Source organism: Strigops habroptila, chromosome 5 (assembly GCF_004027225.2).
Source record: "Strigops habroptila isolate Jane chromosome 5, bStrHab1.2.pri, whole genome shotgun sequence".
NCBI lineage: Eukaryota > Metazoa > Chordata > Aves > Psittaciformes > Psittacidae > Strigops > Strigops habroptila.
The window spans coordinates 13,892,565-13,904,631 of record NC_044281.2 but is presented as its reverse complement, the minus strand read 5'-3'; the positions used below and the strand labels follow the sequence as shown (position 1 = coordinate 13,904,631).

Genomic DNA, 12,067 nt, shown 5'->3' with positions numbered 1-12,067 from the left:
CTTTCCATTTCTAGGTCTTACTGCTAAGATCAATTGCATCCAGTAACTGTGCTGTATCCTTAAGGAATTTTTGGGAACGGTGAACCTGCCTGCAATAAATGAGCACCGGTGCATAACAAGCACATGTGAACGCTACAGCAAGGTTCACAGAGGGCTAACCCTGGTCAGTACTGAAGCAGGGGTTTTCTTCTCAACCCCCTCTTAAAAAACAAAAAGGAAGGGAGGACAGAAAAAAAAAAAAAAAAGGAAAAAAAAGGAAATATAGAAAACACAGGTCCCCCATCTACCTGCACAGAGCCAGGCAGACAAGCTCAGTTGGAGGTGGTGAAGGGCGCAGATGCGTTATTGGTACTGGTAGCGGTGGCACCGGTCACTGCGAAGCCCGTGGGAGGAGCTATGGAGCTGTGGCTGGGCTGCAGGTCCTTGGGGATGCCACTGTGGGAGCTCAGCTGGTGCCCAAAGGCTGCGCTGAACTGAGGGAGCTGTTGTTTAGGGGAGGTGGAGGCCATGAGTTCAGCGGAGGCAGGACCCATGCCACTAAAACTGGTCTGCGGTAACCCCGGAAGCACACTGGAGCTGTTGGGGGTCACAGTGGCGAAGGCAGGCTGTGTGGTCTCTGAGTGCGAGGTGGTAGGTGGTGTGGACAGGGAGGTGGACAGGAGGTGTCCATCTGCACCAAGAAGGTTGCTAAACGGAGAGGGGTCCCCAAGATTGACAGGAAGATTTCCCCAGTGAGTTCTGGGGTTGACCACCCCACTAAGTGGCACATCCAGCTGAGTTGGGAGCAAGTGCTGTGCCATCATGGGCATCTCTGCTGAGAAGGTAGCTGCCAGGTTATCACCAGAAAAGGATGTGGTGTGAGGGGATGTGATATGGTCACTGTAGGGAGACGGCACATGCTCACTATCATAATGGCTTCCATGGGGTGAGGAGTGTGAATGGTCACTGCTGTATTGCTGTCGTGAGGTGATCAGGTCATCTGCCTTGCTCAGCAGCTGGGCAGGGTGGGGCCTCTGGGAGGCATGGCTGCCATCATGAAGTCCATGAAACTGTCCTGGGAAGGCTCTCTCCCCAAGGCCACTCTGGCTTATCAGAGTGGCAGAAGTAAGGCCAACGTTGGCTGGGGCTGAGAATTGCCCCTGGATCTGCCCTGCCAGGGGCGTAGGTGGGTTGGACAAGGTAGCAGAACGGAGCAAGTTCTCATCCAGCTCCAGACCAGAGAAATTATCATGTACTATACGCCCATTCAACAGCTCCCCCAGATCCGTGTTAACCTCTCGACTCAAGGACTGCATTCCTGGAGCTCCAGCACCTGTAGAGAACACCCCTATCCCTCTATCTGACAGCTCCTGAACTGGCACACCATCTGTCTGTGTAAGTACTCCAATGGTACTCAGGCACTCAAGAGAAGTTACAGCCTGTAGGGCCCGTTCCAGTTCCTCTGCCTCTTCTGTGGTTGGAAGGAGATCTCCGTTTTTACCTGCAGAAACAGGGACACCAGAAGTTAGCACGCTCCTCTCAGGTGAGCCCAGCACTGGCACTCTGAGGCTGCAGATGTACAGACAGTTCAGTACAGAGCAGCAGAGTATGATAACCTTCCAGAGTGGCTTGTGGTACACAGGAAATTTCATTCACTAGTGTCAACTAGATAAGCAAAGTAAAAAATGAGAAATTACACCTTCCTTTTCAACGGAACTCCCTCTCTCCACCTTCCTCTTTCAATACAATACAAGATGCCTCCCAAACATACTAGACCTAATGTGAAAGCACTTGAATAAGATTTTCTTCAATGCTGCAATAACACAAATAGTCTACTTACCACATTACAGACTGGACCTGAAAGTCACACAGTCAGTATAATTTAGGTTAATTTCAACTCAAACACAGTCTGATGTCACCTCATATCAGAAAATGACCAAAGAAATCACATACCCTAACACTGGGTTGTTCTAATTTCTTTGTTGTATGTGATAGATACTAAGCTTTAGAATACATAAATTCAAGTACAGTTCTGATCAAAAGCTACTTTCAAAAAATGTATTTAAAGATTTTATTCTCACTCTCTTCTCCCTTTATCAAAGGCCAACATTGACTGTGATTCCAGCCCCACTCGATGGCAGAAAGATGCCATTACGGAGAATACTCTTGATTAAACTGCAACACTGACAGGCAGCAAAAATGTAAAATGAATTATTAAAATCCTAAACCAATTAGGATTTTCAGAGCAGTAGTTCTAAGAGCAAGCAAGAACTGCACACACCAGCCTTCTTAATGTTGGCTTTACTTCAGAGCTCACAAACAAACAATAAAGCAAATGCACACTTCCTTGTCTAGAATTTATAACCTCTGTAGGAAAGCAAGCAACCCCTCAAAATGCATTTTAGAAACACTCCCTTCTTCTGTTCACTGACTGTGTTCATGTTAGCATAAAACAAAATAAAACAGTACCTTCAAAGAAATCAAAATCTTGCAAGTCATCAGGCAGCCGTGGCAGGACATCAGAGAAGTCCTCCTGATTCAATTCCAAGTCATGTGGAATGTCTGTGATTTCATTGGCGATGTCATCAGGCAGCTCATCGGCACTCAGCTCTGGTGTTGAGGGGCTCCTAGACAGAAAGTAACGTTAGTCCCCATTGTTCGATTCTGATTCCTCCAAACAACAACTACTAGGAATGCATATCCATCTATAACGGCTGCTTCCTCACACCTTTTTGTTTTGTTTTGTTTTCCCCTTTTTCTAGGAAAGAAATGCTTTTAGAAGGTTTCTTTAGGAAGCTTCTCAGGCTATTGATTAAATACATAGAAAGCAGCATCAAGAGCAAGACATTTTATCCAACAAACCAAACAACTGCTTAAATCTGAAACATTGACAACATTGAAGCTAGCAGTGGGAAACTGGGGCAGGGCTACCACTGACCGTATGTGTGGCATCTCTACTGGCAGTGAGACACTGGCAGGCATGGTGAGGTTCCCTTGGGGCACTGCAGGAGGAATGGGTTTCTGGGGCCGGCGTGGGCCTCGCCTTCTCTTCTTCTTGTGTTTTTTGGTAAGTGCAGGTGGCTTCGTTTTTTTCCTGGGTTTCCTCTGCTGCTGGTGCTGAACTTTACGGGAGCTGTCCCCTCTCAAGAAATTGTCCTTTGGGAATAAAACAGTAACAATGGGAGCATATCCAGAACATGTATTACTTTCCTTGCTTTTTCCCCCTGCTCATTCCACAGACATTCACGTGTAATGCTAGCTTACACCCAGGCATGGTTACAAAAATTAAGCTGTTTCCTTTCTCATCGATCCCAATGGCAAAAATCATAGATCAAATTATGAGGTTATGCTAAATAGGAGATCATGCAGCGTCACTTTAAAAATAACCATAGCAAACCCTAACTAAATCAGTGCAAAACTGTAACCTTTGGCAGCATTCCTGTAAGTTCTGAAGACAGAACACCCTTGTGAGGTGGCAATAATGGGGAGAGTGTGCAGCAGCTAAAGCCAGCATCCTCAATTGCCCACTGCCATAAAGAGGGACAGCACTGAGCAAACAGAATTAATACTGTAGGACTAGGGTAAGGATGTGGGTAAACAACTAAGGCTTCATTGTTTTTGAACAGCAATCATTAACCAATGAAAAAACAAATCAAACTATCTACAGTCTTCAGTCGCCATCACACTGGTAATGGCAGAGGACTGTATATGCTAGAGACGTAAACTTTGAAAGACACGCTGAAGATTGGCTCAGAGAGGGGTAAAATCCTATATAAATCTGTGTAGCACAGACTCTCACATTTTAATCCAGAAAACTCCATAATTCACAAGTATTGGAGAGGCTGGACAAAAACAGTAACAAAAACCCCATAACAACCCAACAACAGAACAAAAAAAAAAAAAAGGACAGTTTTATGCCTAATGCCTTGCAGGAGGGGCTACACAGAAGTGGGTTTGTGAGTTATTCTAGAAGTTTTGTTCTGGAAAATGGGAGGCATAAAATGAGTCCAGAGAACATCACCTTAATTTACACATTCTCTCAACTTCTTGTAGGCCACTGCTTTTCCTCTGGGATCCACAGATCCCTGAAGGAGGTTAAAGATAAATTCTAATAGTCACCAATAGGTAAATAAAGTAGCCAAACTTTATGTGTATGCTTGCAATTGCTGTCTACACTTCCTCTAGAAAATATTTTGCGCCCCATTACTGAGACTGCTTGAGATGCAGTGTTCTTATCCATACCACACTCATACTATATTCAGATCCAGTGGTCAGGAGTGAGACCAAATAAAATGACCACAGGATCTCTCTCAATGATTTTCTATTTCTCAATTCAAGAGAGGAATAAGATTTCTTCCAGTGAAGGATATTCTCACGCACGCTTTATTATATCCTCAAAAGTATGTGAAAGATTTTCACAACATACTTTATACTAAATAGGAAATGTTTGGCATGTTTTACCCTCTTAGGAGAAATAAAAGGAAACAAGCTTGTAAGTTGATAAACTTGCTAGTTGTCAAGCAAGAGTTCACAGACTGGGGTTAAAACTCCTGATCATCCCAATATACAAACATATAAATTACAGTTTTGGCTTTGTACTTACCATTTTTTTGGCATGTTCTTCGCACAGAGGTGTCTGATGTGTAATGTCAAAAACTGGCACAGAGCACTGTTGACCATCTGCAAACTTGGCTGTGCAACTTGAGAAGAGCTGCTGAGAACGGTTCAATAAGATATCTGTACATTTCTGAATCAGGAATAACACAGAAGGCAACGATGGAGGAATGCCCTTTGATTTATCAATCTGATAAAGATCAGAGCCTTCAACTCTACCTGTCCATACATGCAATTTTTAATGAGTACCTTAACTTTGTTATGCAAGTTCAAAGCTAGGTAAAGCTCAAACCCAACTTTTAAAGTGAGAAACTGCATAAATGCAGAATCTCTAATGATTTTATTATATATTGAGATAGTTTTACAGAAGCAGTCATTTCACTAATGAGTTCTTAGCAAAAAGAAGGCTTTTCCTGGAGTCTTAATCAATACATCAATAGAAGCAGTTGGAACAATGTAGTCAACAGGACTATTTCCTTACAGACTAATGACAATCCATACTGAAACATTAAAGAAAGAGTATTTCTTAATTCAATCTTTTAAGGTACATTTTTGGCATTTCTCTTTAGAGCACAGACAAAGAAGTTTCAAGATCCTTCCTGCTTCTCTGAAAAAAAGATGTGTGCAATCAGACAGAAAGGTCAAGTAAATCCAAATGTAAGCTTGCTGAGATTTCCTTCAGAACAATCCCTTGCAGGAGTGAAAATGTTTCCAGGCTTACAGCAAATCAAACAGATATTTCATTGTGCTTTTTCAAACAACATTAGCAGCACTCCTTCCATCTTGAACATTTCTCACACCTCAACGTCACTTTGTATGTTCATAAAATGTTAAAATGCAAAAGAAAGGACAAAGAAAATGAAAACCCTGCAAAACAGCCCAGATGTCAGACTTGTACTGATGGGTCAGAAATAAGAGCCTGTTTGTTTTAGGAGAAACAGTTTCCATTGAGAAGAAAGTGCAGATGGGAAAAATATCGGCACAAATGCAAAATCACTAGTCCTGACTTCTCTGCTTTATGCACACGAACAAGCAAGGCCACTTAAACAAACACAAAAAACCAAACCAAAAAAATCAGAATCAGGAGGCAAATCCCAAACAGCTGCACACCATGGTGCTCTCTCATAGGGAGGTTTTGAGCTGCCCTGCAGCCTACTTCTAAGGGGCTTGCAAAAATCAACCAAGAAAAACAAGGCATCTGCAAATCAAAAAGGTTGAAAAGGTGCTGCAGTCTGATAGCTACTGGAACAGATCAGCACTAGTCACTTAAAAGCTCCAACAAAAGAAGTCACTCCAACAAAAGCACAATTCTTCAGCTAAAACCAAAAAAGACAGTCTGCAGAACTCTTAAGTATTCCAGGTCAGAAGCCTGCCTGCTTATAGTCTTCAGAATCAAGCCTCACATCTAATGTGCACCCACTAAAAACAGGTTACAAAGGTAAAATGATGTGACTATAATAGGTGCCATTGGCAAACTACTTATCTCCACTGTCTACAAACCCAAATCAGGAGACAAATTAAAAGTGAAGTAGCTGACGAGACACTAACAAACAAGTATTTCTTTGTGAAAACATGTTTGGCAATGCAAAAACCTAACAAACAGAAAACCCTAAATCAGAACAGCTCCCATGCCTGAATGCAACTCCCAAATTGAGTTAAGAGGATACGCTGAAAACAATGCCTGGTAAATGGAAGGGCCTTGTTAGTGCACTGTTCTCCCTTCGAAGTTCCACTACAGGTTGTTGGTTCTGCATCTCTCTGCCTCACTTGGCTTGTGCTGGAAAGAAAAAAAATATAGAAGAGTTTAGAGACAAAACCCCAGCCTTGGGTGGTTACTTAGCAAAACTATTGCACTGAATGTGGCACAGAAGGATGAAAAATTGTAACACACGTGTGTGTGTCATGATTCAGATGGGTGCACACTATTACCAGATTCTACACAGGGACAGATGTCAATGACAGGTGAAGGCGTGACTGCAGTAACAGGATTATTATTTATTTCACAGGGCCTTAATTGTAATGAGAAGTGCTGTGTGCTACTACCATGTAAATAGTACAACACCCTGCAGCAGAGCCAAGGACAGCAAAAGGTGAGTGTCAACACAGGTGACCCTTAAAATGAGGTCAATCTCTAGAATACCATGTATTGGGTATGCCTAGATGGGCAGTCAAGTGTACTTCCAAGCCTGTTCATAAATCAAAACATGCCGAGCATCCCCAGAGCTTACATGCAAGCATGTGCTCAGACAAACTTAGACTGATCTCTGGAGCGGTAGAGCCTGAGCGTGCTCAACATGGGTAAAAGCTCTCCTTCAACAACGTGCTACAGCCCAATCCACCAGCAGGTGCCCAGAGCTGAGTGCTTCCTCAGCACAGCCTCAATGCTTTGAGCCTGAGCTGCAAGCAGGCGACCAGACAGCAGTGTGGATGAGTACTGTAAGCGTTACACAGCTTGCTTGGTGTTGGCCTGCTCTCAAGGCATTTGTCACCTTCATGTAGATAAAGCTGGCGATTCCAGGGCTGACTTTCACCTCTGTACACGTTGTTTTCTAGGTTGACAAAAAGCTGTCTGTAGCTGACTGTTTTCCTTCAGCCATTTCTGTCATCAACTGCACTTTGACTGAGCAAAGTTTTAGTTAGCAATTTTACTCCTGTGAAAAATTTCATAACTGAAAAGACTGTGGTTACTCAGAATAACCAGAGCAGTGATGACAGGCATACCTGGCTTTGTCAGTCTACCAAAACAACGTCATCTTTTTGTGTAACAAAAGGCAAAATAATGGGGAAAAAAAAAACCCACACAAAAAACCCAAACCAAACAGCAAGAGCTTGCCAGTTCTGGCAAGGTTTTGCTGTAGTTTAAGTTTGAAGGCATTTACACAACTTTGTAAACTAGCAATATACCTCTATATTACACCTCTGAGCAACTCTTCAACATCATCCCGCCTCCCCAACAATAAACCCTCCAACTTTCATGAACTACAGCCCGCTGTCCAGGAACAAAAGCATCCCATAACCAGAATATACTCTCAGTACCCTATTCCAGCCTGCCTCTCATGTTAGGCTCTTCTACCCCTACAGTCACACATCCTGTAAAGCAAAACCGCAACAGCAAAAGTATGCTACTGATACCCCAGACATAACGCCAGGGTTCAGACTTACTCTGTTTCTGCACAAATATGAATCAACCAACTCTCAGTATGCTGAGAGCTGGAGGGATGTTGACATTATTTAGAAAGAATTCCCACAGAAGGTAACCTTCAGAGTTGTTAGAAGATATTTATTCTGTTGCCAGGTTTCATTTAATGTTAGATTGAGTTAAATCTAACAAAAAGCATGAACCTAAGTTTGATTTGCTGGGAAGATAATTAAGAGGAGGTACAGACTTTTCAGAAAAAGCTGTCTGAAAAACAAAATCTGAATTGAAGCAGTGAACTGCAAACCAGACTGCACACCCTCTAAAGAACTGGGCTTATTAGTGAAGTACCACGTATTTGAAGGCAGCTGAAATACACAGATTAATTCGTAAGAATAAATTTTAGCAGGTCACTAATTTCTTTTGTGACACTGAACCACTTGGACCCTGACACTGCTGAACAAACAATCCACATATTAAAACACAATGCTGAAGAACGCCTCTCTTCATGGAAAACACTGTATGCCATGTTTATTTTACTCCAGCGATAGACATTTACATGGTTTTTCTGCCTTACGCATGCCTACCAGTTTCAGAGTTCAGCATTTCAGCTGCCGGATGTTCTGCCCATCTCCACCCTGACCAGACCCCAGGTTACTGCGGTCACAGGGGAAGGTCTAACCTGGTATGAGCACACGTAGCTCTTCGGAGTTCTTGTATCAGTTGCCCAGTACGCTCCGGCTCTCTGCTGGCCGCCTGCAGCAAGGCTTTCCGGAGTGTGTGCCGGCATTTCTTCTGACGAGATTCTGCCCGCTCCAGGCGGCAGAGGTGCTTGTATTTCTGCTGAAAGTAAGTGCAAAGTCTGGTCACCCTGGAACTCCTGTCATCTGCATTGTCATCACTGCACCTAAAGAAGGGAAAACAAAAACAAATAGGCTTTAAGTACTTTTTAATTTTTTTCCAAGGAAACTAATTTGTCATTTTAATAGAATTGTTAAGTTGGCATCCATCTTCTAGCCCCACAAACACCCAAAGGCTGCAATCAGGCAGGGATGCTTGAGAAATGGTAACAGCAGGATTCCTTTTGAATTCTAAAGGTACTTGCCCTTCTTAGTATGTCATTATTAGAGATTACATCAATTCATCATGAAGTCTGACACATTTAAATGTCTGGAGCCTGCTGTTCAAAAAAAAATCTATACTGTTAACCTTTATTTACTGTAAATGTCTCAGCAAATGAGACAAACTCTTAAATCAAAGTGCAATTAATGGAGAGGACAAGGGTGGGGAACTGTGTAGTGGAAATTTATTGAAGAAAGGTCATGCTGGAAAACATGGTCAAATATTAACAAGTACCAAACCTTTTACTCCTCCAGGTAGTGTATTCCTTTCTAAACCAATAGACACACTTAACACACCTAGCAGTTGATACTGCTTTCCCCTTGCTGCAGAGTTACAGCTGAGTTACAATACAGCCATGGAGAAGAAACTCGCATATAACCCCAAAGGTACTGAGGGAAAAAATCAGAGCATGGCTAAGCAACAATCAGATGGACCAATCCAATTCTTTCCTTGCTTAAGAAAGCCTTTTCCCATTTATCTTGGCTTTCTGACGTCCAGGTACATATCAACCAGACCACCAAACCATGTCAACGCAGATGAAGTAAAAATCATGAAACAATAAAATCATCACTGGGACTTGTTAAAACAACAAGGCCCATGAAGATACCCAGAAGTCCTCCACAACAAGCACTAGTTTGTAGAATGATCTATTTTGCTCATAGAGCAACAAAGACCATGTAGTGAATCTAAGCAAAGCAGACTTTGTTCAGTTTTTCCTTAAGTTTTTCCTTACAGATCAGAGAAACGTTCTGCTAACTTCCCTATCTGTGAAACAAAGGAATGGCAGGGAGAAAAAACCGAGTCCAAACAAATGAAGCAGATTAAAAGCTCCCATGGTTCAGACTGCAGAGCTTGGCCAGTGAGACTGCATGAGCTGACATCCAAACCTGTGCACAGCAAAGTGGACCTCAACCAGCTGACGATAGAAGAGATGCAAAATACCAGCCATGATATTTACTAAATAAAGCAAGATCCACAAATGGAGGCAGCATAGCTGTCCCTGAAAGGCAGTATGACTAAGACCTACTTTCCTTTCTGGAAACTCTTATTCTATTTACATGCAGGCCAAATATAAGAGACTGCATCCATCTCCACTAAGGCTGCCCACAAAGACTCTATAGGAGCAAACACTGCCTTGACACAAATACATTTTTATAAAATGTTATCTAAAGTCAACCATACTACATATTTTGTTTGTTAAAACAGAATACAGATTATTTCATAAAAGCATAAATTACAAGTAATTAACCTCTGCAGTTACATGCCTAGCAACAAATACAACTTGTAAAAAATATTTAACATACGTAATGTTTAAAATAGTTTAACATTGTCAATGGAAAGATCTGCGATAGCAAGAATGCCCACTGGGAAAAACCACCTGTTTAGAGAAAAATCTAATGGTGTGCTATTGAAAAGATTATTCTAATATATTAATAGAAAACAGGAACACATGGATGGGATCAATCAGATATAGGTAGGTTTAAGGTCTCAGATTCTGGGCCAAGATTTTTAAACAAAGTTGCAGACATACTGATTTAATTTTAAATACGGTTTCAAATTAGCTTTTTTAAAAGACAGGAATATTCCTTAGTGTTTCTTTTGGGTGGAAAGATGTTTTTTTAATGCAAGTGTCCATATATTTGAGGCTTTTTACTTCCCTCCCGTTGAAACAGACAGAAAAAAGTCATTGTACGTTAAAATATTTTGAACTGCAGTTTACCAGATCATTTTTAAGAAAGCAGATGAAGACGTATATACAAGACATAGAAAGAAATCATGCCTGCAATGGGCAAAGGCTTATTTTGAGGCAGTTTCTAAAAGCTTATTCAGAATTCTGTTTCCAGGCCAGCAAGATTAACCAAAACATATTTATATGTTCAAAGAAACCTAAAAATATCACAATAATACTGCCTTTTTTTTTTCTTCATTAGGCAAGTACTGAAACCGAAAGGTACTTTTATTGCTGTCTTTTCATAAACAAGTTTACCAACTTCTATTCAGTTTATTCTCTTAAGCTGCAGACAAAACTTCAGAAGTTCAACTTAATGTGTGGCATTTCATTTTTAAAAGATTTCTGAAAGTGCACGCAAACCATTTGATAATCCAAAATGCTCCCTCCCAACCCTTCCCTTTAAGATTGTCATATGTAAACATCGGGGGAATTATCGCTGCGTGTTCATGAAGAAAATTAAGGCAGCATGAAGCAGCAGAAAAGAAGAGCAAAAGGGTAGCAGGGAACAGCCAGGCACCACCAGGGAACCAGGAGAACACACTCTCTACTCTGAGACACCTCAACAACTGTACTTCAAAACCCTCTGTAAGGAGGGATTTGAAGAACCTTCCCTTCCTCCTTTTAGTTCTCCTAGTTACAGACAGCTACTAAATCAAACTTTGACAATACAGTGGTGGTATTTGCTCCTTTGAGTGAGCTAGTATGAGGCAGGACTCCAATCCTCACACTCCCTTTTCAAACTCGCTACTTGAAATGCTCACTTTATCTGTATTTCAGTGTCAGAAGTGAAAAACTACTTTGTTTTAAAGTCATCTGTTTTCCAGCACTTTCTAAGCTACAAGACCCAGTAACCGAATCATCTGGGGGGAAGCTTCACTAATCTGTGGCTGGGAACAGCCCCTGCTTTCCCTCCAAATCACAGCTCCTGCAAGGAATTCCTGCCTGCACCGTGTTCAGTGCCAACTCCTGTGCTACTATTTGAACTCAAAACACTTGTGCTTGCCTTGAAGCACTGCATCCTGGAATCCTGTGACACAGGAACCCCAATTTTTCAAAATTAAAGGACAGAATAATAAAAGCAAACGTTTGCCCTGTGTTTACACAGATGATTGCAACAACATGAATTTTACAGATTAAAAGGCCAGAATGCAGGTGAACTCAAAAATGTATTACTGTTAAGACATTAATTTTAAAGCAATCTGGTGAATTTTTAAGAGCTTAAGAGCAGCTAGAGTATCACACAAGAAGTTCAACAGAAAGTTGGAAGATTCCCCCCAACAATTACGCAACCAGAAATGCTGAGAACAAGCTGTCCAGTAACAAAGAAATTGATTTTTGGCTTTCTTTTACTAATCTGTTCTGAGAAGCATCACTCCTACTGTGTTCCATGAAGTCAAATGGAAAAGGACAGAATGGAGTTAGCTGCAGGAGAATTCTCTCTCTCTCGCACAGGGACCAGGAGCTCAAACACAAATGAAGAGAGG

General features: G+C 41.8%; 1 protein-coding gene across 1 annotated transcript in view; it reads right to left on the bottom strand.

The window, feature by feature from the left end:
* The window catches only part of INO80D (INO80 complex subunit D), a 44,825-nt gene that overhangs the window by 11,033 nt on the left and 21,725 nt on the right, over positions 1 to 12,067 (bottom strand). Inside the window, exons 7-12 of the mRNA XM_030485466.1 lie at positions 8,412 to 8,636; positions 6,261 to 6,370; positions 4,583 to 4,716; positions 2,918 to 3,135; positions 2,449 to 2,606; positions 288 to 1,480 (exon numbers count right to left, since the gene is read on the bottom strand). Coding sequence (XP_030341326.1) covers positions 312 to 1,480; positions 2,449 to 2,606; positions 2,918 to 3,135; positions 4,583 to 4,716; positions 6,261 to 6,370; positions 8,412 to 8,636 — 2,014 coding nt within the window. The 3' untranslated portion in view covers positions 288 to 311. The remainder of the gene's footprint in view (positions 1 to 287; positions 1,481 to 2,448; positions 2,607 to 2,917; positions 3,136 to 4,582; positions 4,717 to 6,260; positions 6,371 to 8,411; positions 8,637 to 12,067) is intronic.